The 25,346-nt window shown below is 35.2% G+C and overlaps 1 protein-coding gene across 1 annotated transcript; it reads left to right on the top strand.

Moving 5' to 3' along the window:
* The first annotated feature begins 361 nt into the window (after positions 1–361).
* Positions 362–24,987, top strand: LOC128987305 (DDB1- and CUL4-associated factor 8-like). The gene is made up of 12 exons (XM_054408077.1): positions 362–560; positions 1,738–2,310; positions 3,854–3,997; positions 5,811–5,925; positions 8,488–8,723; positions 9,804–9,975; positions 11,095–11,260; positions 13,923–14,053; positions 17,324–17,443; positions 18,525–18,641; positions 20,594–20,742; positions 23,472–24,987. Exons 2-11 carry the CDS (start codon positions 1,739–1,741, stop codon positions 20,732–20,734), a joined length of 1,914 nt encoding a protein of 637 aa, XP_054264052.1. The 5' UTR covers positions 362–560; position 1,738; the 3' UTR covers positions 20,735–20,742; positions 23,472–24,987.
* Positions 24,988–25,346: the final 359 nt, after the last annotated feature.

The following is a 25,346-nucleotide window of genomic DNA, read 5'->3' as shown; positions in this document are numbered from 1 at the left end:
ACGAAAAACAAATTGGTATCTTGTTCCCGAAACTGTGTTACAAAGTACAGATTGACGGTAGCTGATCAATGGTTTCATTGGCCAGACTAGTATAATGCTATTAATAGAGGACATTATTTGTCCAATATAACAATTATTTAATTCTTGAACCATCGAGTTCGCAATACGATACATTATGCTTAAACCCATAATCAACGACGTTTCTGGTTATTAGTGGTTACTATACTCTTTTCCCTGTGCTATCCTGCATTTTCTGGCGTCTGCACTCATGATGCACACCAGCTGTCTTGTCTGTCACCTACCTCAGCTCCACACACAGCTGCTTATAGAAGCATGCAGCAACAGCAAACAAACAAAACAAGCTGCTTGTAAGTAGCTAACAAAATTGCAGCTAAAGTGCATTTCCATTTCTGATGCAGCATCTGTTTGTGTTGAATCCATGTAGAAATTGAGGTTGCTTCTTGTTATTTTAATTTACGTTTGTGACTCTAATTCCCATTTTGTGGGTTCCCGTATACCTAGAATACATTTTTCAATAATTGTGATTCTAAACGAGAAATGTAAGTGATACTCTGATACTCAGCTTTATTATTAATGCACGCAAGGCTATACAATCTTGTGTTAATTTTACCAATGTTTTTTTTTTATGTCAACGAATTCGATATTTAGGCCTATACTTATAGTTTTCTTAGCTAAGGTCTTAAGAAGTTTCTTTCTTAATTAAATGTGTCATGTGGTCATCCCTCTGAGGAGTAAGTTTTAGTTTTAGGTATTTTGGGGAATTATTGTGGCAAGATTTTTCAAACTTAGTTTTTTCTTTAATTTATTCTTGGTGGGTAAGGAGCTATAACTGAAATGCAATCCACCCAAATTTCTGGCTGATCAAATTCAATTTAAAAAAATGCAAGGTAATAACTAGGTCTAAGTATTTTACTTAATTTCTTAGGTCTAAGTTAGGGTATTTCAACATACTGTCCAGGGGTTACAGTTTCTTAACTGGGCTATGCTTATATCGATAGAAACTATCGATTCTATTACTTAGTAAACCTTCATTCGGTTTTTTTTTCATTATCAGCAAGTTTGGTTTGTTAGGTTAGCCTATTAAACTTAGCCTATCTAGTTAAATTTTATAATGCAGGTACATAGTTAAAAATATTGATTACTACTCAATATTTTCAATTTGATAGTTTCAATGGATATTAGCATATCCCAGTTAGTTAAGCAACTGTACCATTGTCGAGGCCTACTTAATAAGATAGGTAGCCTAAATAAAGTAAAAGTAACATAACAAAACTTTGAGAAGGAAATTTTAATAAATGAACATATCTTTGGTAGGGTATTGGGGTACACTTCCATATCTGTTGGCACAAACAATCGAATGATTAATATCGATTGATATATCGATTATTCGGTATATCGCTTGGTTAGTTAGGTAAAATTAACCTAACCTTACTGACCAAACGTTATATCGAATTAAACAATCGAATAACCGATATTACTCATTCGGTTACCTTTACCTTTACCTTCTGTCGTGAACTTTTACCAGAGAAAACTGGATTGTTCATGTCAATAAAAAATTTGGTTGTAGGCCTAACTTATGTGCCAACAGATATGGAAGTCTACCCGGGTATTGAAGAAAATTCAAACTGAGGAGAGGCAAATAGTTAGGCTAATAGGGAAAATTTTTGATCAGTCTATTGACTTCAACCAAACTTAAGTTATATACCCTATTTACAGAATGTCAAATGCTGAAGGTGGAGGAAGTTCCAAGGAAACTGATGAAGAAAATGGTGAAAGTGAATGTGAAGTAGGCTTAGTTGAAAGAGTAATAGAAGATTCCTGTCAAATTCCTTCTAATGATGAAGCATGTAGTGCAAATGAAACACTTAGGCCTACTACATCAGGAAAAGAACCCGAAAAAATCGAGCAAGATGGAGAGGCTAGTGAAGGAACAAACGCTGAAGGCTCATCAAATGCAGATCAACGGATTTCCGAGAGTTCAGAAACAACCGTTGACAACGATGTCGGTTTTGCCAGAAGACGAAGGAGTGTTGGGAGGCAATATCGACGGAGAAGTGGAGCAGACGAGTCATCTGAAGAGGATGCAATGTCGTCTGATGACTCTGAGTGGTTACCGTCTCGTGGCCCTTACCAACACTTGCAACACTTGCTGTCCAGGTCATCGTCAGACTCGAGTAATAATCTGTCGATGGAGTGTCAAGCCAGCGAAGACGACAAACCGACACCCAAAGTTCTCCTCAAGTGTAAGCCTAAACACAAGTGGTTTGCCATGAGAGAAATTGTGGGCAGGTGAGAGTCTAGATGTTGCATTAGTTTAAATTGGTATATTATAGGCTAAGTTAAGTTAGATTGTGAAGAGCAAACAACCATCCTTTGAAAAACTAACTTATAAATCTGCCTATTAACCAAGAACCCATCTCTTTTTTTATTTAACCATCTAAAACTTTGAGCATTTTACAAAAGTTAAGATAACTCTATAGACTAATAGGAACTAAGACTTACTCAAAAGATCGTTTAAAAATTGACAAATCGTGAAAGTTGAAGATTTCTGCCCTTCTACTCTGCCATTCTATCATAAATGGTAACTTGTAAAAATAGGGCGTAGCCTATTACAAACTTTTGAGTTGAAATTTCTCTAAACATAGGCCATACCAATTAAAATAAACAGAACAGGAAAAATTGTCTCTTGACTTTTTGATTGTATATAGATTTCAGTTTTGTTAGCCTATTAGTTATAGTAGCCTAATTTAAGTTAACTGCTAGATAATTTGTAGGATTAAATAAAGATTTAGGTCACTGTAATGAAAGAGTTCTAACTTTAGCCTATATTAATTTTTTTTAACCATCCATCATAGTTAGGCTAGTGATCGTTAATAATCATGAACCGTAATTAATTTGAATCTAGGCCAGCCCTAGAGTGTTACTGATATCTATGATAAAAAGTAATATTGTACCATAAAAGCTGAGTTATAATCCATAAGTTATTTATAATTGTATGCTTTAAGTTAGCATCTATATATATAAAAGAGGATGTTTGTATATATATTTGTTTGTTTGTTTGTTTGGGGGTGATAAACTCGGACACCGCTGAACCGATTGCCACGAAACTTGGTACATACGTGTAGAATGTCATGGAATAGGTTTATACACCATCAATTTCGTGATCCGTCCAATAGGCTCCGCCCCAGTGGCTCTGGAGTTTCCCATGTTAACCTTATGAGAAATGGAATTAATGAATCTTAACAGCTGTTTCAATTAAACAAGTTGGTTCTGTTCTATGATGTTCAATAGCATTAAAGTTACAAGGATTACCAACAGGGTGCAGCACTATTATTTCTTTTACATTTATGACAACAGCTAATTTGCAACCAAAAAGGTGAGTGAGCGTAGCGAACGAGCTAACCTGAAGGCAAGTGAGCGCAGCGAACGAGCTCCAACCTAAAGGTGAGTGAGCGTAGCGAACGAGCTCCAACCTAAAGGTGAGTGAGCGTAGCGAACGAACTTCAACCAGGACGTGATTGAGCCATGCGAACGAGATCATCTTGAAAATTAAGAAGTTAAACGGGGCAAAGCCCGCGGGTTACAGCTAGTACAATTATATATAACTTATGGCTATACTGTATTATTAGGTATTTTTAACTATAACTATACTGCCTTACTAATTTCATAAATAAAACTCAACTAAGAGAAAACTAAAATTGAATAATTTTACTCTTGTGTGTTGATCTAGACGTAGGAGACATGCTGAAACCATCTTCAATTTCAATCATAAATTTTTCAGGCATTAGTTTCACTGGTATAGTTTTTATTTCTACTTTTGTCACTTTTACAGGGAAACAGGTTGGAGTGCTCGCTTTCAAGGTCCAGAAAGATTTCAGCATCGATATTACGGATCTTTACATGCAGTACAGCGGTTAGAACTCATGTATAAATTAGACGAACATCGAGGATGTGTTAATAGCCTAAATTTTAACAGGTAAGACAAGACTCCTTCTATTGTTGTCAGTTTGACCATGGACAATAGAGTAAATATAGACTGTCAAAGAAAGGTTTTGCGATCTGCCGCTAGAGCGTTATCGCCGTTCGATGTCGGTTATCGGTATTCGATTCGGTGTCGACCACGACTACTCGCCAGCTGTTACCAGCACTACCACTCTTGCAAACGAAATGATTACTATATCACTAGTGTCGTCTTCTGCAATCGCGTAAAAATCATGAACATCTTCCGCGGCTGTGTAAACATCATCATTGAATGCCGTGGTCACGAAACGTCATCGCCGTCCACGATTGCGGCGAAATTGTGAACATCTTCAGCGGCCGTGTAGACATTATCGTCTTGCGCGATCGCAGAAAAGACGTGATCATTTTTCCCGCGGTCACGAAAACGACGTCTAGCACGGTCGCGGCTTAAGGACATCTCCCGCGGTCGTGTAGACATCATCATCGTTTTGTGCCGTCATGGAAACGTGATCGTTGTCTAGTGCGATCGAGATAAAATCATGAAATTTCCCGACTTTGATATCAGAATAAAGACTAATCCCAACTGTTCAAGACCATTTTGAAATGCAATACTAATACCTGACTTTCCCGTCTTCCCCGCATACTAGACACCCTGGTTAATTAGATTTTGACCTTGCAAATATAAAACAAAACCTTCCAATAACCCACTTCCTAAAATTATTGATTAATAAAGACAAACTTTGAATCATTGTAATGAAACTACAAAAGTATAACAAATACGTTTTAAAAAATACAATAAAATATGGCATTTAAATTATTTTATCGATTAATATTAAAAAAGTTAGTAAACTCCAATTCCGGGGAATCCCTCCAAAGTTGGCAACACTACTCCAAACTACCAAGTTGTTATGGAAACGGTCGCTAGCGCTTGATGATGCAGCGGTGTGCGCCGTAACTACACATTACCCCTAGCGGTCGGCGCCGGAATATACGCTAACCGCAGCACAGCTGACAGTCTATATTTATTTCTTTTTGTCTATGGTTTGACCAAATGGTATTCTACTGTAGGTAACAAAATAATATCTTTGACTATTCATACAACAACTTGACATTCCATCCTCATGTTAAAGTTGTAGCCAGGTTTTTAATAAAATTCGTCTTAGGAATTCAAGTGAGCCACCTACAGATTGCGCTGATCTAAATTACTGATTTGTGACGATTACATTATGGTTTTTACCAAGTCAAACTGATGGAATGACTTATTATGAGCTATAGCAACTGTTGTGACCCAGTAACTATGTCAGTAACAACAAATAAGGTACAAAATAGAGTTTTAGACACTAGCGCAATCTGTGACTGGCCCACACAACTACATTCTTCTTTAGTAAAAAATTGGCGACAGCTGATCCATATAGATGGGATGTCTTGTAATTGTATATGAAGAACCCTTTAACCTTTCTGCATGTATTACTGGATCAGTTACAACTACTGTTACTGTTGATGAAATTTGTCTTGTACACTTTTGGTCAACCTGTTACACATTATATTAAATCTAATATTCCTAATGATTTATATGGATATGCTTGAATTTCTTTTAATAACCTAAACGGACATATTTAGTTTAAATTAATTTTATTTCACCGATAGGACAGGTTGAAAATATTTCGTTGTGTTCTAATCTTTCATTGCAAAAGTTGTAGCAGGCCTAAATCATATTCATAAGTATTCCCAATTAATTTGTAGACCTACTATAACAGTGTTTTTGGTGTTTAAAACTCAAAACCTAGTTCAAATCTGAAATAAGACTAATATTTATCTTTACCGACCAGGTCTGGACAACTACTAGCCAGCGCCAGTGATGATAAGAGAGTCGTGTTGTGGGACTGGGCTGCGGACAGGTCTATACTGAGCTTTGACAGCGGTCACAGCGGAAATGTGTTCCAGGTAATTCTTTGAAGATTTTTGTGTTACTTCCTAACTATTAAATTGTTATGATATTCCTATTTTTTTAATAAGCCTACAGTAGACTCCCTCTTATCGGGACACCTTTTAACTGGACATCGGTTTAACCGGACTACACTCGGCGGAAATGACATCTCTTTAACCGGACAATTTTTATCAGCACATTGGTTTAACCGGATTAGATCGGCAGGAAGTGGGCAGTACTGAAACGACTGCTCTCGTGTGAAAGATTTGAGACCAGTGATCAAGTGTCTAAATACAATGCTCTCATAAATTTAAGTCGAATATCACAGTAAACAGTCCGTTTTAACAAGTTTTTGGGGACGTCGGTTTAACCGGAAAACCCGTTACCTGGACTGGCCTCGGTCCCGAGGAGTCAGGATGAGAGGGAGTCTACTGTACCAATCTTGCTTTGTATTAGAAAACATTCATTAACTTTTCCATTAGGTTAAGATCACTTGTATCCTAATTGAACCATTCCCAGACTAATATAAAAGGTTTAATTTACCTGTTGCGTCAATTGATCCTTAAGTTATGAAATAACTACGGCCGTTTCGTACTGCTAAACGAGTACATCTTCAGGTCATGAACGTTAAAATACGGCCTTCTCATCCATGGGTGGAGTCGTCAGCACATTTAGGACACATAACACGAACACATACGAAACAATAAAATATTTACAATTAAATACCCACGACATGGGCTGACGACTCCACCCATGGATGAGAAGGCCGTATTTTAACGTTCATGACCTGAAGATGTACTCGTTTAGCAGTACGAAACGGCCGTAGTTATTTCATAACTTAAGGATCAATTGACGCAACAGGTAAATTAAACCTTTTATATTTGCATTACCTTGATCCAGAGGCTAACCCATCATGAAATTCCCAGACTGCTTTATCGGCTTTATTTTATGACATCAAAGGACGGATGACCAATAAATCTACATTATGCTTCATTATCTGCTGTGAATGGGTAGGGTAGGAGATATTTCCGGCAATTCTGTAGCCATTCCGATTGGATTTTGTATGGTAACCAGCTGGTTCGTGCCACTAAGACAATGATTTCCCACACTCTGAAGAAGTGCTGTGGCTGTGACCTTTTACTTTACATACAACGCTACTGCACTGAACACTTTTTTTGACTTGTTAAAATTCAAGTTAATTTGCTTTTTAGCGAATTTCCCTATACTTTTGCATTTTGATGTCCACAAAGAACAAAAACACTACCAGTTGTGTGTGTTTTTTTTTTTTTTTTTCTTTTTTTTTTCTCCAATCTCCAGTGGTTGAAAAAGTGGTCAGTGACCACGAAAATTTCTAATTTTAATTTTGTGATGTTTTATGTGTCTCTATGGACTTATTTAAAGGTAAGCCTGCTTTCCTGTCAATTTCCTTAATAAAAAAGGCCTAATTTGGATCTTGAAGTTTGTTGTTGAAAATTCCAAAACAGTGTACATTTTAATTCCCATCTTTTATACTCCTATGGAGAAAAAAACAGTTCTAGTTTAGCCTACTTGTTAATGGATGTATGTTGATCAAATTTGGCAAATGTATTCATTTCATCCCATATAGGCTACTATTAATACTAGTATTAACATACTACTATTATTAACATACTACTATTATTAACATACTAACTATTATTAACATTTGTTCAAAAAACACTTTTTACCTTCACGTAGCAGCAAATCATAGTAGGTACTTGTTTGAGGTTTTCTAACTTCGTCTCTTTAATTAAGTCATTTATAATTTCATTTCATTTTAGCGAATTTCCCTAAGGGGAATACCTATTACCATAGGAGGCACGGTAAGACTACCCGAGATCGATATACTTATTGATTTTGATATCCCCAGATGCCAAAAACAATATTCGTTCAAATTTATGTGTATATGACTTATAAATCTATGAGTCTGTGAACACGATTAGGAATAATCGAGTAATTTTGGTCCGATTTTGAGGAAATTTTGCTTGAAGGTGTAGCGCTGAATTAACTTAAATGAGTTTGTGAACCGGCAAGATCAGGTCATAGGTACAATGTATTAAATGGGGTTTATAAATTTTGAGAAAATGGGGTTTTCAAGCCCTTATAACATGAAAATGCCCAATTTTCATCACAGCCATTTTGTATAAAAAAATAAATAAATTTGTAGGCCTATAGTGAAGCTTTGTTGTTAAATTTTCCTGAGGAAATTCCCAAAAACTATTTGTTCAAGATTCCTGTGTTATTCTTATGGAAAAAAAGAAAAGTGTTGTAGTTGCTTGTTTGTGGATGTATGTTGATCATATTTGTCAAATTTACTAAATCAATCCTACAGGCCTAATTAACATTAATTTGGTAAAAAAAGGAACTGTTTACCTTCCCCATAGCAGCAAACCTAAGTAGACATTAAATCTAATGTTATTTACATGGGGAATAAAATACAACTAATTTATGGAAATATTTTTTTGTAAAAATCCTATCAGACAAATTGAATTTTGCTTAGACTGCAGGTTTGCTGCGGCGGGGGTGTTTTAAGTGTTTTAAAGTACTTTTTCATTTTCTAGGCAAAATTCCTGCCACTGAGTGGCGACAGGCACATTGTAACTTGCGCTCGAGATGGCCAAGTGCGTCTGAGCGTTTTGAGTGGCATGGGAGTGTGTAAAGGCACTCGGCTGTTGGCGCACCACCAACGACCTACACACAAGCTGGCGATTCACCCCAACACACCACATGAGTTCCTCAGTGCAGGGGAGGATGGTCTAATTCTCAGCCACGATGTCCGCTCCAACAAATCCCACAGGTAAGAGTTTAGGATGTAATATAGAGCACTAAGCCTTAGTAGGATTTTTTATGGATAGCCAGGCTTACCCAAATAAGAGTAGGCTGGCTCAAAAAACGCAAAAATTAATGCTATTGTGTTCATTTGTTGTGTTTATTGTACGGTTATGTGTTTTTGTTTTGGATTGGACTCTTTACATTCAGGTAAATCTGCTATTCTCACAAAAAATCCTGAAGTGTAAGAGTTCACAGTTCTCATATGATGCGTTCGTTTGTAGTAACCTTTTCTTTGTCTATTTAATTTGGCCTGGATAAATTTCTTGTGTTTAGAAAAAGTAACTGTCGAATGTACTTTTGACTTTTACTTTCTTCCCATGTACCTACAATACTTAGTGTTAAGGTATGGAATTCTTTTTGTCAAAAGTTCCGTGTTAGAGTGGTAGTTAGAAGTTAGTGATGTTTGTGTGAGTGTGTGTATGTTGTGTCTGTATGAATGTGGATATGTAGCCTACAATGTATAGCTACAGACCACACCTGAGGTCCGATTTGGATGAAATTTGGTATCTGGATACTAATCCATGGTCTCTCTGGAGTTTTTTTTCATTTTTTTCAATTTTTTCTATAAAATAATGGAAAAATTTGATTGTAAAAAATCAGCATGAACAATTTAGTTTGAAATGTAGGCAAATGAAATGTTTGAAATGTTATAGTCCTTTTAACTTTTAAACAAAATTGTACAATCCCCATTGCTTAAACATTACGGTTTAAAAGATAAAGAGAAGCTTATTATATTTGCTTTTCTCATAAAAACCCATTAAATAGGCTAAGGAAAATACCCCTACTGAAGCAAACCTCCTAAGTGAATTTCAAATTGTCTGATTAGATTTTTACTAAAATATTTTCATAAATTAGTCATATTTATTCACTATTTAAATAATATTGAGATTTAACAAGTACTTTGGTTTTCTGCCAGGGGGAAAGGAAAAAGTGTTTCTTGGATTAAATAATACTGTTAGTACATGATAAAATAACTCAAATTTGACAAAAAAGTTAAATATGACAGAACTGCAAAGTACTGTTATAACCAATGTTATGATTGCAGAGTGACCATTGTGAAAGAAGCAAGCAAGAAGGTGGGGTTGTACAGCATCCAAAGCAACCCTGCGTTCAGCGATGAGTTTATTGTGACTGGTGAAGACCAGTACATCCGACTATACGACAGACGGAAGATCTCGAATGGAGTCCCTTTAAAAAAGTTCTGCCCTGTTCATCTGGTACAGTCATAATTGTTTAATTAGTTGAATGAATAAGTGATCAGAGGTAGATTATGTTAGTCTGTCTAGTGCCTTTCTCAGTAAAGTACAAAAACTAAAATTCTAACAAAGAGAAATTTGGTTCTACTATTTCTTTCTTTCCAACTGAATTCCTCTACGCGGTCAGTAATCGCGAAATATTCTACTTTGAATGCGTAGTGTAAAGCTTTTCTATTTGTTATGCTAGGGCAGACTTTTTCCCATTCGGGTAAGCATTTTGTTCCAACTATAAGCAACTCAGTATACTAACTTATTGGTAAAATAACGTAAAAATGGCCAAAAGGCCGCATATCGGGAGGGAATAAACTGAAAGTAAGAAAGTTTATTTATTTCACAAAAAAAAACAATATACACAGGGTGCTTGATATAAGTGTGCTAGTTTGCCAGCTGTTTTATTCGAAAGTTATAAGAGATATCAAAAATGTTAAAATGAAACTCCCTTGGATTTTTTATTTAAAAAATTTTGGTCGAGTTGAAAAACTAATTTTAGCTGCCATTTTTCCAATATGGCCGCCAACTTTGATTTTTCTTATTGAAGACCCCATATTTTATGATTTATTTAGGAATTAAATTCCATTTAAAACGTTTTTATTCTTGGCATTTTTTTTCTAAAGCTACTCATTTAGGAGTTACAGCGTGTTAAAACTAAGAAAATATGATTTGCAGTGTACATTCTGCGCCATGGAGCTCCTATACAAATAAGTTTAGAGAGAAAATGCTAAGAGTTAGTCCTAAAATTGCATCTGCACCCTGTATTTGACAATAAATATATACATACTAAGAAATAATTTTATCCAAAATAGCAAGTAATGTGCTTTACTGTTTAAAAGTGTTCATTGAGATTGATAGATCTAGATATTTATAGCTCTTGTGGAGTAGATCTAGCTATTTATAGCTCTTGTGGAGTCTGAACAATCTCGGCTTATTGCCACAGACGATTTTAACATCGTAATACTTTTTTATTTCGATTTATTAAATTACCTGTATGTTTTGAATGACCAATACTATCTTTAATGAAGTTTCTACAAACATGTTTGCAATAATTTCAAATAGACCTTTCTAATCTGTAATGATTTTCAGTTAAAGTCAGATTCGCTGCTGCATGTAACTTGCGCCGTGTTCAACTGTAATGGTACAGAAGTGATCGGGTCATACAACGATGATGACATTTACCTTTTCGACACAAGACTTCCACCTGGCACGGACTACCAGCATAAATACGAGGGACATCGGAACAGTATGACAGGTAACGTAGAATCACGTCTTAAAATTTTAAGTAAAATCTAAATCTTTACTATTGATACAACTAGACATTCAATCCCCATATTAAAGTTGACACCAGTTTTTTTATGAAGATCATCATAAGTATTTTATGTGAGCCACCGATAGATTGTGCTGATGTAAATGTAAATTACTCATTTCTATTGAATATACACACCTTTTAGCGAATTTCCCTATAGGGAAGTACAGGGCCGGTTTAACCCATACGCGAACTACGCTGCCGCATATGGCGCCACGAAAAAGTGGCGCCGTGGCGCCAACCGAACATTTTTTTTTTACGTGAACAACGTAATTTAATTTTGTTTATTTTTGCCCAGAGTTCAAGTATTCAAAGCACCACAATAAAGGCATTTATTCTGTTTGTACCAACAGCACTTTTTAAAAATTTGTATATTTGTACAGCACTACAACTCAAGGACTCAATGCCATTCGCAGTTTCGATTTGAAGTGAGCTTACGCAGACGCTCGGCAGTCGGCAGCGTAGTGCCAGCGCGGCACCTGTGGGTTTCATTTCACGACTCGCTCACAAGTAGGCCTAACCACGCCACTTGTCACAACAAGAAAGTTCTCCTTTCTTTCACTCCCTTCTGCCTCTGATCCTAGAGCAGAGCATTACGTTGTATTGCACTCTTTTAGTTGTATACGTAGGCCTATACCGTATCGGTGTCGTATTGGCATTGTTTTGATGATTCATGATTGTTGATAAGCGAATGATTACGAGTGTTTTAAGTTTAATTTATAATTAGCGCATTAAATAAGAAGAAAGTATAAACTGAATAAATGAGTAGGTATATATAGTCAATGGTAAAACCTCTTGAGAGCCGATACTATGAAAACAATGGCAGAAAAAAAGAAACCGTCTGGCACTTATTATAGAAAGCGTAAGGCGAATTTGGAAGAGGAAGAAAAAAAACCAAATCAATGAGTAGATTTTTGTAGAAATCATCTGGTGGCGAGTCCAGTCAGCCCAAAGAAGTCACGGATAGAAGACGGCAATGACGTAGGTATTTATTTATTTATTTTCCAAGGAAAGATCAAAACAAGCAGCTGATCACAAACGGAAACATTACGTCATTGCCATCTTCTATCGTGACGTCGACATCATGCTTGACGAGCATTAGGCCTACGGCCTGTTTTTTTTTTTGTGGCCTTGGTTTTGCTAAAGTTTATATGATAAGTGTGTATAAATGTCACATTTCTGCGAATAACAAACAGTCTTTTATTGCAAGTTAGTTTTCATCTACCCAAACTTATAAAAAAAGTTCTTCCCAAAATTATTGGGAAAAAATTCACAAATACGGTTAAGTTATGTTCATGGGTTTTGGGGGGAGATTCTAAGTGGCGCTGATTCGGGTGTTCGCTTAACTTTGAAAAATTCCTAGAACCGGCCCTGGGGAAGTAGCTATTACCGTAGGTGGCACGGTAAGACCTAGACCCGGGACCGATTTACTTTTTCATTTTGATGTCCCCAGAGGCCAAAAACACCATTCGTTCAAATTTTTATATATGTATACATATATATATATATATACATATAGACTTATATATATATATATACGTCCGTAAACGCGATAACTTGAGTAATTTTTGTCCGATTTTGATGAAACTTGGTTTAAAGGTGTAAAGCGGGATAAACTTGAATGAGTTCGCGAACCAGCACGATCAGACCATGGGAACGGGGCTTTACGGGGGGTTTTATGGGGGGTTTTATGGGGTAAAAATTGGTTTTTCTCACTTTTGGCCCTTAAAACACAAAATTTCCCGATTTTTCTTTAGACCTTTTTAAAGAGCTTAAAAAAACAAATAATTTAGTATATAAAAGTATTTTTATTCGATTATTAGTAACGGAGAAAATTAAAAAAATTGTAAATTTAAAATTCCCATGTTATTCTTATGGAGAATATTGTCAAATGTTGTAGTTTGCTTGTTTATGGATATATTTTGATCAAACTTTGCAAATTTTTTTTAATTTTGTACTCGTTAAACCTAATGTTATTAAAATATATTTAACTGAAAATCAATTCAGACAAATGGAAATTCGCTTAGTCGGCAGGTTTGCTGCGGCGGGGGTATTTACTAATTCAAGCTAATGGCTGATTCGTCCATGCACTATGAGGTCATTTATTTTGTTTCTTTAATAGTTTATAAGTGCCAGGCATTAAATCTATCTTTTTCATTTTACAAACTTTTTCCCGTTTGGGGAGAGTAAAGTTTTTTCCTCTTTCATTTTCTGTAGAAAAATGGATAGAGTTTAGAAGAAACTTACACAAAGTCTAGGAAAGAACGGCAGGTCTATGTTGTTCCCGGTGAATGCAAGCTGAAATTTAATTCAAAGTTACAACTTGAACTCGTCCCAATTGGGTCCTTAAAATACTATCTGACTTTCCCCCATGGAAAGGCCAAAGTTTCAAGATGAAGCCCTCGGCAAGAAATATTGATTGGCAACTATGGCAACAGAAAGAAGAACCTTAACGGTTACATACAATCTATTTTATACATTTATTTTTATTTTGGTAGAGGAAGAGTAAATAACTCTGTTTCATGGTTGATTCAATTGAACCTTTACGGTGAACACAAATGAATAATCTATTTAAGATTTTCAAAATATTTTTGTTATTTGTTTTCAGTCAAAGGTGTGAACTTCTTCGGACCCAGAAGTGAGTTTATAGTCTCAGGTTCCGACTGTGGCAACATCTTCTTCTGGGACAAGAGTACAGAGGCAATCGTGCAATGGATGAGGGGAGATGAAGACGGAGTGGTGAGTAACTGTAGAGTCCCGCTATTCCGAACCAACTAAGACCGAATCATGTTCGGACTAGTAGGAATTTTGAATAACCAGATTTAAAAAATAGGCCTAATATTAACGTATCAGGAAAAACGTTGCGACTGTGGTCGAAGTTTGTGTTGCTGTGATTGTGAAAGATGTTGGTGTTATGGTCGCGATTACGAGAGAGGATGACAATGTTGCTGCAACATTTTAGTGCATTGAAAGATTCTCCAAAATTTAGTTTGAAATAGGCAGATTTTGGAAACAGCTGGTCTAGTACTGTATTTTTGATGGTCATATTTGTTTAAACATATTATATTTTCTATTGTTATTAGCTATTACAGCTTTGATTGTAATAGTCCAAGCAAACTAAACAAACTTACATAGGGATCGTTAAAAAAATTGCAAGAAAACGTTTTATGGTTTTATTTTGTAGAGCTGGGTTTGCAGAATGACATACTAAAAGTTGCCAAAAATCGGTGCACGAGAAAACCACTAAAATCACAATTTAAAATGGCGGCTTTTTCCAACATTGGACAAATTAAAAAAACATATTTCACATGCATTTGTTATACACATTTTTTGAGATATTGACTTGGGACCACCGCCTGTATTTATTGGGGGGTTAGTACTTCATTTTAATAGAGAACATTTTTTTGGCCGCCATCTTGGATCCGCCATATTGGACATAGATAATTTTTTTTCAATGTAATGATAGTGTTGTGACACACATTACCAACTACATTTTTACACAGATTTCAATGCCGAAATCCGTTTTTAAATATCTTTATTCATTTAGAAGATATATTCAAACGAAAACTCTCCACCATACATTTCTTAGGGACGTTTCGTAGTTTGATAATTGTTTTAAAATTATTTTTCTTATATCTCCAGTTCTTATTGACGCTTGTAGTTCGTTCTAGGCTTAAAATATTTAGTAATGTAAGGGCTTTCATTTGAGCTCTTGATCATTAAAATCAGACGAGTTAAAGACCAGCTACGAACCTCAGAACAATATTAAATTTAACTTTTTAGAAACATATTTTTATTAAAAGATTTATAACTCGGGTTGTTAATACGACACCAAGTTCTTTCTGGTCTCAAATTACTCAGTGAATGTTTGGCTTTGATTTTATTAATCACTAAACAAAATCTGACAATTTAAAAATGAGTCATGGTTCTTAATTCAACATTAAAATGTATTTATTTTGAAATTTGTCTTTAGTTAAGGACATATATCCCCAACCCTAATAACTCCCGGAAAGTAATCCATAGCTTAATTAAAAGTCAATAATTAGGCGAATTATTTAAGACTATAAAGAGTTTTGGGAGTTATTTAGAATTGGGGATATACGTCTTTAACTAAAGACAAATTTCAATATAAATACATTTTAATGTTTATGATCCATGACTCATTTTAAAATTGTCAGATTTTGTTTAATGATCAATAAAATTACAGCCAAACATTACTGAGTAATTTACTGAGTAATTTGAGACCAGAAAGAACTTGGTGTCGTATTAACAACCCGAGTTATAAATCTTTTAATAAAAATATATTTCTAAAAAGTTAAATTTAATATTGTTCTGAGGTTCGTAGCTGGTCTTTAACTCGTCTGATTTTAATGATCAAGAGCTCAAATGAAAGCCCTTACATTACTGAATATTTTAAGCCTAGAACGAACTACAAGCGTCAATAAGAACTGGAGATATAAGAAAAATAATTTTAAAACAATTATCAAACTTCGAAACGTCCATAAGAAATGTATGGTGGAGAGTTTTCGTTTGAATATATCTTCTAAATGAATAAAGATATTTAAAAACGGATTTCGGCATTGAAATCTGTGTAAAAATGTAGTTGGTAATGATGTGTCACAACACTATCATTACATAAAAAAAAATTATCTATGTCCAATATGGCGGATCCAAGATGGCGGCCAAAAAAATGTTCCCTATCAAAATGAAGTACTAACCACCCAATAAATACAGGCGGTGGTCCCAAGTCAATATCTCAAAAAATGTGCATAACTGCATGTGAAATATGTTTTTTTAATTTGTCCAATGTTGGAAAAAGCCGCCATTTTAAATTGTGATTTTAGTGGTTTTCTCGTGCACCGATTTTTGGCAACTTTTAGTATGTCATTCTACAAACCCAACTCTACAAAATAAAACCATAAAACGTTTTCTTGCAATTTTTTTAAGGTCATATCCTATATTTCTCCGACTATAATATTGTGAGTGTGATACTGTATTGATCCTACAGTAGTACATCTGCTCTCCCCACTAAAAAGATAATAAAGGCAAACATTTCATTTTAAACATTTTATATTTTATTAATATCTCTTATCCCAGCTATACCAAGTAGAATGCTCTACTGTATGAAATAAAAATATCACAGGTCAAAATTTTAAATCAATACAATGATTAACAATTTTAGAAGAGCATTGAGCACATAAATTAGAAAATGTATTATTCTAGTTACTAAAGTTTGAAAAATAAAAAATTTAAGAATTTAAAATATCCTTACATTGTATTTATTAAGCTAGTACAAATAGTAATTTTTGTCTGCCAGTAAAATGATTTATAGTGAAATGTGTTAAGTTTGAGGAAAACTCAGGCAGCACTAAAATGATAGGAAAGATTACATGGTTGGTGTTTAATCTTTTCTTAGTGAAATTTAAGAAATTTTAGGTGAAAATAGCCTTTCAACAGAGTAAATTAATGCAATCGTAGATGGCTCTAATTAAGTTTGATATACATTATAATATTGTAGGCTAAGTGTTTCTTTTCACTTTAACTCCAATATTTCAATGCTGCTATTTTAAGTATCATCATTCTGACCGGAAAACAAGCCGTTTTTAGTTTTCTAAATTGTCCACAAAAAATAATTGTTTTTGGGTAACTTCAAATAGAGGACAGAAAAAACATATGGTAATTTTTTTTGGCTCGCTAACCTCAAAATTTGTTTATGGCACATTAAAAATGTTATAAAACCGATTTTAAGTTATGTTTGTAAACAACAGAAATATATACGTTGATGACGACTTTGTATCACTTTAAATTATTTGGTATAATTTTGTAACCATTAGAAGGTTATTTCCACAGTATGATGAAAACAGTTGTTCATCACACGGAGCGAAAGTGTCTTTTTGGTACTTAACCGTCGCCTCGCTTGTAAAACATGATTGCATACCAAAAAGAACCACTTTCACCATTTTTTTTTTTTTTTCGGTGATGAAAATTACCATTGTTTTCAACTTTCAGGTGAATTGTCTGGAACCACATCCCCAAGTTCCCATCATTGCTACAAGTGGATTGGACTACGACATCAAGATCTGGGTGCCGTCTTGTGAACAAGAGCCGACACTGAAGGGGCTTAGATCTGTAAGTATGGCTTTTGCTAAATTGCTTTTTAAGATTCCACAAAATTATTTGACACTATTCTTACTAACCTGATCACCTGTTACAAACAGTTCTAAACGTTTGTTAAAAAAATTACTCAATTTTGTAGGAAGTTTTTGATTAAAGTAAACCATTTAAAAACAGTCTTATGCATTGTTCTGATTTTGGTCTACACTATTCACTGTGATTACAAAAGATATTGAGACTGCCGAACTCTTGTATGTATAGGTGTCAGGGACGTCTTTCTGTTAAAAACCGTAATCGGAAAGAGACCACTTTGGCACAATAAACTCAAAATCTGTAGAATAATTAGAATATTTCACTTACTCTAGCTCGTCCAACCAATAAATGAAAAATTATAATTTTAATCCAGAAAAAAAGGTTTGCAGTCATAGAAGGTACAATATTTGCCGTCAAATTTAGTTATACACTTTTGTGCACTATACACTCACATTGTATAACAGAACCACATCACTACAATGCAATTAGTAGTGAATCATGTAGACAATTTTCGGCACACGTTCACTCTCATTTTGCAGGCTATGGAAAATCCCAGAAGGCAAAAGATCCGAGGTCTGAAGCCTCTGGTTCAAAGCAGGGGTTTTGAGGTATTTATCCTCCTACTTAAACCTATAAAAGTTATATCTTAGTTCAGTTAAATGTTAAAGTTCCAATTCATCATTTTTCACATTCATGAATTTTTATATGCTGCTTGGCTAGTTTTCAAGCCCACTCAAAAGATTTAAATGAAAACTACATATAACATATTTAGGTTTATGGTTTATGGTTGTGGTAAAACATATTTAAACCCTAGTATGTCTTGCTTTTTTTGTCATGTCATAACATAATTTAACATTACAAAATACACTGATCTCCACTTTTATTGTTGAGACAAACCACAATCAATCAATCAATATCAATAATAAAATATATTAATTTTGATCCCCTGTGCCAACACACATACAGTACGCTCACACAACATTAGTCCCAATATATTTTATAGTAGGCCTATTTGGGCAAACATTTTTTGTAAAAATTAAATATTCGGATTTGAATGTTTCAGACAGTCATAGGGAACCAAGGTAATCGTGAGCATTACCGAAGCCGAACGTCCGATCCCTTCGACCACCGACAGATGAGATGGCTATGGCAGCAGATACAGCGGTTCGAGCGAATAAGGGTACGTCTCTATCACACACAGTAATTTGTATAAAACTTATAGTTTATTCATATAAACAGCTGTTGAAAGTGCATTTTTTTTTTAAATTAATGCTCATTTTTTATTTATTTCGGCCTACTTATATTCTAGTTATTGAAATTAAGTACGATGCTTGTGTGTAATCAAAGTAATAGATCTGGCTAATCTGAACCTTAACCCTTTCATTGCTAGGCCAATAATTCATATTTTGTAAGATTTTTTTTTTTTTGCCTTTTAATTCCATTACCCGTTGTTGAATTTTAACTGTCATGTTGTCACTATTTTATTAATTAGGCTAATTTTGAATAATAACACAATAAGAAAATATATAAGAAAGATAAATCCCGGTATTTGTAGTAAACATCAAATAAAACTTAGTTTTTGTTGTAATTTTCCTGGTTTTCCTATAAATTTTTATGTTCTGATAGCATTATTTGAAACCGAAATCTCACAAAATCAAAAGACATATAGTTTACAATGTAATATTGAATTTAACCCTGATTTAGTTGGACGAGGTTATTGTAATATAGCAATTTTAGGGAAACTAATGTTTTGCAGCAAAGTCTCAGGAACACATTTACTACTACTAAAACTAAAAGATTGCATCTAAATCTAAATAGTCCGTGACTAGCTCGTGCTGCTACCTAGTAACGCATTGAACAACCATCTGCAGCGCCATCTGTTCGCAATCGGTGGCGACAGCTTAAATACCGGGTTTTGACTCCCCAGTCTTCAAGCACAGATAGCCGAGAAGGCTAGGGCGTGTGTCACTTGGCCAGTGGCATTCGTCTGCTCGGGTTCGAATCCCGTCCTGTGTGGCAAATAATTGGTGACCTGTGTGTTTGTAGCGATATACTACAACCACTGGGGCATAGTGAGGTGTTCATAATCCTTGGTTTAGACATACACCTCGAAATCATCGGATTGGGCGAATCTTTTAGCTAAGTGGTTGGTAGTGTATCCTATGAACATGCAGGTCACCAATGGCCGTTTTGCTATTTTTTTTTTAAATAACCTCCCTCTCTATATCCCTTAGGGTTTTTTTAAAACAACGATATATCGTTTCATAGCACTGAAAGGGTTAACACGTTCAGTTGGGCATACCTTCAAACAGGCGCTCTTCAATTTCATTCCATTATTTCAGTCTGTGAAAGTAGTACACTCAAACACCCAATGGTAGCAGCACTGCCTGAATCCGTAGCGTAGCCATATTCTTTATAATGTGGCTCGAAGAGAGAAAATCCCGAAACCGGGAGAAAAGCATTGCCAGACGTGGTTTTACAGGAAATTTTAGTACCAACCTATACTAGAATAAAGCTCGCATTCTAAGCTACAGGCTGGCAACGATTATAACGTTTCCCAGAGCAATGGTGTAGTTCAATTGGCGCAACTACATCAATAGATGTAAGCCGATAGGAGCATATTCGCGACACATTGATCAATTGATGAAGCCCGCACTGAACGTGTTAAGGAAGAAAATTTACCGTATTTAAATTAAAACAAAGCAATTTTTTCTGTAATCACTAATCACTTTGGCTGTCCAGCCAACTGGGAAACTGGAAAACCGTTGAATTGTTTGTGAATTTTTATGACCAGGAAAAAGTCAGTGAACTACATAATTGTCAATAGCCCATATCTGAACATCCATTTGTTGATGGCATTTGTTAATACCATTTTATGGTTGAATTGTTCTACTAAGAAAATTATAGCAAAAAATTTGTGATGATCATAGTGGTTTTTTTATGATTGTGGGAGAAATAGTCTGTCATAAAAGTACTTAGTTTTATTTTTCCATGCAGTTTCACTGTATTTCTCTGTATTTCTGACGCGAATGCGGTCCCAAGTATTTGAGATTACTGGGACTCTAGTGTACACCGAGTTGTGTCTTGATAGTAATAGCTTGTAAATGTTCTTTAAACAAGTATTTTCCCTAGGGTGCTCCGAATACCTCTACCACTCGTGGGGAAGGAGAGGGGGGTGAGCCTGGCAGCAGCCCAGGACAAGTTGTGTCGTCTACCTCCAACAGCTCTGACGAAGAGGCTGATGGAGTGAGACCTCAATGTACACCATCGTAGGACTCAAGGTAGGTGCAATATACAGTGTGCTTCTTTGTTTTTAATTCATTTATGGGGGATTTATGTTGTTGAGGGGCTTTTGCAGACGTTTCCTATCTAAAAACGTCTTTCAAAATGTTTCAGCATGTGGACACTGATTGCGTCCTCTGGTGAAAAAAATGATAAAACTTAACGAGATTAGTACACAAACTCAGACTAAGTAGGAAATTCGCAAAATAAAAACCCCATAAAAAGTGTATAGCAGAAAAACAAGAAATACAAAATCCATAAAGATAACAAACAAAAACTCAAGAGAATAGAACCAGATTATATTTACTTAGAATTTTAATTTTTTTTACAGTACAGTTCTCTAGGTTTGTTTTTTTTGTGATTTTCTGTATTGAAAACTTGTTCTATGCCGCGATGGGAGATGTGTTCCCATTAAATAAATATACAGGTTGGAGCTAAAAGAGTATTTGTGTTTTCTTGTTTCACCTGACTTGCGTATAACAATACAGATAAGCTTTGATGTTTTAAAATATAAAACTGTAATTTTTAGAAGGGATTGAGTGAACTTTACTGTGAGGTACTTCGCTAATAAGAAATGTGGTACAAATTTAATTTTTGCTGATGAGTCCTGATTATCTAGCCATTGGTTATCCTACCGTTATTGCGGATGATCGAGTACTGTGATATATTCACCTTTTCTGTGAAGTATGACTGTCGACTGTAGCAGTTGCAAGGGACTACACCCTTTTTTAGGGGGGGGGGGAGGGTTTGAGGTATTCATCTACCCCTTGCTACTTCAGCCTTTTAACTTATTGTAGCACTCCTCAACTCAGTCTGACAATTGGCAAAGCCTAGGAGCTGTGAGATGCCCAATTTCCTTCCTCATCTCGATAGGTTCCAATTTCGGCCTTCCCAGTGATTTCAACCTTTTTTGGGCCGTCTCCGGATAGTCCAGTTATAAGTGTTCAGAGGTTTCCACCTCATTTTTGCATATCCTGTATTGGTCTGTCTGTGACCTCCCTATGGTTCTAAGGTGTTTCCTAATAGGTCCATGCCCAGTTAGCATCCCTATTAGTAATCTGATATCCCCCTCTTTAGGCTCAGTAAGCGTAAGCCTTTCCAATCTTTCATTGAGGGGTCTATTAGTGTTTTCGAAGTCCTTAGTCCTGTGTTGATCCTCTAAGCCTCTGCCTTCCAGACCTTTGCCCAGTCTCGGACTTTGGATACTCCAGAACTAATCAGGGTACCTCAGGATTTGGCCCTGCAAGCTGTTATTTTCCCCCCCTCCTGGCCAATGCATCAGCTTTCTCACTCCCCTCATGCCCCGAGTATCCAGGGACCCAAGCTATTTTAATTCTATTCTACTTAGCTAGCGTTTTGAGGGTGTTTTACCACCCTTTACTGTTTGTGACTCTGTCACTCAAGACTCCAGCACCTTAGTTGCAGCTTGGCGGTCTGAGATGATCAGTATAATTTCCCCTTTCTCAAATTCTTGTCAAGGATGGTTTTCACCTATCACCAGGGCCTCCAATTAAAAAAAAAAAAAAACTGTCACTGTGCTTCCCAGGGCAAGGGAGATGTTGGTTTTGTTACCATAAACCCCAACCCCGAACTCTCATCCTTCCGACTTCCAGAAGCTAAAAACTAAAATTCAAAACATGTCCAAGCTAAATCATCAAAATAAACATAAATAATTAACAATAATGAAAAAATGACGATTAAATATCAAGAATAGAGTAATATCTGTTGTCTAACCTAGTTTTTTTTCACTCCTGTCTTAATTTAACTCTTATTATTGATGATTTAGAGTGAAACGGTCATTCATAGGCACCGGTCATTCACTGGGCAAGTCACCCTATAGCCACTTTGTAAGGAATCTCAAAGTCGTACTCTTTAGTCCTGAATATTTTTGACATATTCCATGGTCAAAAACCATGAAACTAAATGGCTTTTTAGTTCCATGCCCATACTCGGGGGGTGACCCTTAGGATCCTCTGACCATACTCGGAACATATTTGCCAGACTGTCTCTTGCACCTCAGTACTGACTTCTTATACTGTGCAATTACGTAGTTCTCTTAGACAAAATCATTGACAGTAAAAATTAAATATGTTTTAAGCATTGGTCATTGCATTCTCGTATAAGTAAACACCGTTTAACTGATGCCCGAGAAGCATCAGCTTTAATAGATAAATAAGCTTATCAAGCTGGTCTAGGGGTAGATTGCGTGGCTTCAATTCCCGACATCCCATGATCAAACCCCAATAATCCAATCCAATAGTACTAATGGCTTTAGCCATGACATATTGCTACCATCCTCAAGGCAGGTCTCTCTTGAAGTTGTGTGCAAAAGCATTCCAGGTTAGGGATTAGCATCCAAGGATTTGATCAAAGACTTTAAAAAACTATGCTTTCTTCCGTTATCATTTATGAACATCCATATAACATTTCATTGCTTTAGTGGGTATATTTTTATCTGTACAGATTTAATATTGCTATTTTCTGTTGTAATCTGAAAGTTCAGTCAAAATTAATTATATAAATAAATAGGCTACAGTTTGAGTTTTGTTGATTTATGCCACTTTTAAATCTTCCACAACATGAAATTAGTGTGGATAATCCTTGAGTCAATCCAAACGTCTTAAATTTAAGTTTAAAATTGTAGTCATGTTGTGAGAGTTTGAAAATCATCCAAATTAACCACCATGGCTCTGTTAGGTGTTTATTTACAAAGATTCATATGTTTCAGACTGTTTTGCTGATCTTTTCCCTTCTTGGTATTTCTCTATTGTCAGGCCTCCAATAAAAAAAAAAAACACTCGGACTGTGATAAAGTGTTTATATTGTAAATAATTATTTACTTGATATATATATATATATATATATGTTATATATTATTGAATAGATGATTTAACATTTCCTAAAAAATACCACTTTCTAGCGAATAATTGAAGTCTTTAGACTTTGGTTAAAACAAAATTTAAGCACGTATTTTATGTTATTTTCCAATTTATTGTGCTAACAGCTGTGTCATGTAGTACACATTTTAATACAAGCCATTTCTTTTAAGCTACAATTTTAACAACAAACTTTGTCTAGAGCTCTTATTTGAGTTGTAACTCAAGGACCTATGTGAACAATTAGTAATGAAACAAGACCAAATAGGTGTTGTCTGAAAACAGTAAAACTGTTAAAAAGAGTCTGCTAGGCTCTGAGTAGCAAATAGGAGAAAAATAAGCTTTGTTTCTATCATGAAATGGTTTCTATATAGGTTCCCATGCAAAACTCAGGCAAGAAATTCAAGTATGCTATCATTTTGTTAGTAAAAATTGTCATTACTGTACCATATTAACCAAGTCAACTGCTGAATTCCGCCATAGACAAATAGAATAAATATCACTCTTAAGGAAGTTTCCGGCACTCACCGCTAGGAGTGCCGTGTAGTTACGGTGCACACCGCTGCAGGCGAGGAGCGCAGGAGCCGTATGTAACCAGCAGACGCTGCAGCAGTGTGTGACGTAACTACACGGCAAACCTAACGGTGGACGCCAGAACCGCCACACGGTGGTGCGCTGTATGCTAACCGCAGCACAGCTGATGGTCTATATTTATTTTATTTGTCTATGATGCCGCAGACCAAATATTTAGGGATCTGTCTAGTCTTGGTTTTATATTTGCTTTTTTAAGTTAAAATCCTCTACAATACAGAAAAACTTCTACCGAAATAACAGCTAAGCGGTTTTGTATAACTTATTCTTCGGTTAATCAATGGTTGGAAACTAAGGTTATTTTGGTTCAATGGTCTGTAATTTTTTTACATTATTTTCATTACCGTTCTTTTAAAATCTACATTTATATAGACAAAATATATCAAACTTATTGACAAGTTTCTGATGACTTTGGGTTGCCAATTAGTTGACCCATGCTAAGGACAATTCCCGTTGCCTAGCCAATGTTCCGAGTTGAGGTTAGAGCTGTGTCAAAAACTGAACACACATCTAGTTTGTTATTCACTATTAATTAATTTATTATTATTTTTAAAACTAATTTTATATCATGTGTTTTGTGTTAAATTATAGTAGATGTAATATTTAATTTGACTTAAAAAAAACATTTTAGGTAGTGTGAATTTAACAGAGTGAGTTTTTCATGTATTTGTAACGTTTAACACAAATGTTTTAAATTATTTATTTGTGTCACAACTTTGTCTTGGCAGTTTTACAAAAATTATGTTTGAAACAAATTGAATTTTTTAATGTACTGTAAATAAACCAGTTATTTATAGTGTATTGTGTTGATGAGAACCTTTTGTTGTGTCCAATGCTAATTCTGAATATTTTATCAGGTTACAGTTAATATCAGAACCAGAAGTGGTTTTCAGCTGGTTTAAGTGAAGTATGATTGTATGGTTTTCAGTGAAAGAATGGTTCTGTTACTCTTGGCATATTGGACAACAACCTTTAAGAGTTTGAAGAGAATTTATGGGGTTGTGTGCACAGTAAAAGGCTGGATAATCATAGTGTAGCAAACAGTAGGGTAAGATATTACAGTAAAACAATGAACAGTGCAAAATAAGTAAGAAGCACTATAGTCCTATCTGAAAATAATGCTGCTTTGATTCCAT

This window comes from Macrosteles quadrilineatus, unplaced genomic scaffold, assembly GCF_028750875.1.
Source record: "Macrosteles quadrilineatus isolate MER2022 unplaced genomic scaffold, UCM_ALF_1.0 Scaffold_2__2_contigs__length_208266976, whole genome shotgun sequence".
Lineage (NCBI taxonomy): Eukaryota > Metazoa > Arthropoda > Insecta > Hemiptera > Cicadellidae > Macrosteles > Macrosteles quadrilineatus.
The sequence above is the reverse complement of the archived record's forward strand: the minus strand, read 5'-3'. Positions and strand labels throughout refer to the sequence as shown.

Bases quoted from the DNA above. Each gene is read 5' to 3' on its own strand.
- LOC128987305 (XM_054408077.1), top strand. From the start codon at position 1,739: ATGTCAAATGCTGAAGGTGGAGGAAGTTCCAAGGAAACTGATGAAGAA. The intron at 5,926-8,487 runs GTAATTCTTTGA...TTCATTTTCTAG, and splicing joins ACAGCGGAAATGTGTTCCAG to GCAAAATTCCTGCCACTGAG. The intron at 18,642-20,593 runs GTACGTCTCTAT...TATTTTCCCTAG, and splicing joins AGCGGTTCGAGCGAATAAGG to GGTGCTCCGAATACCTCTAC.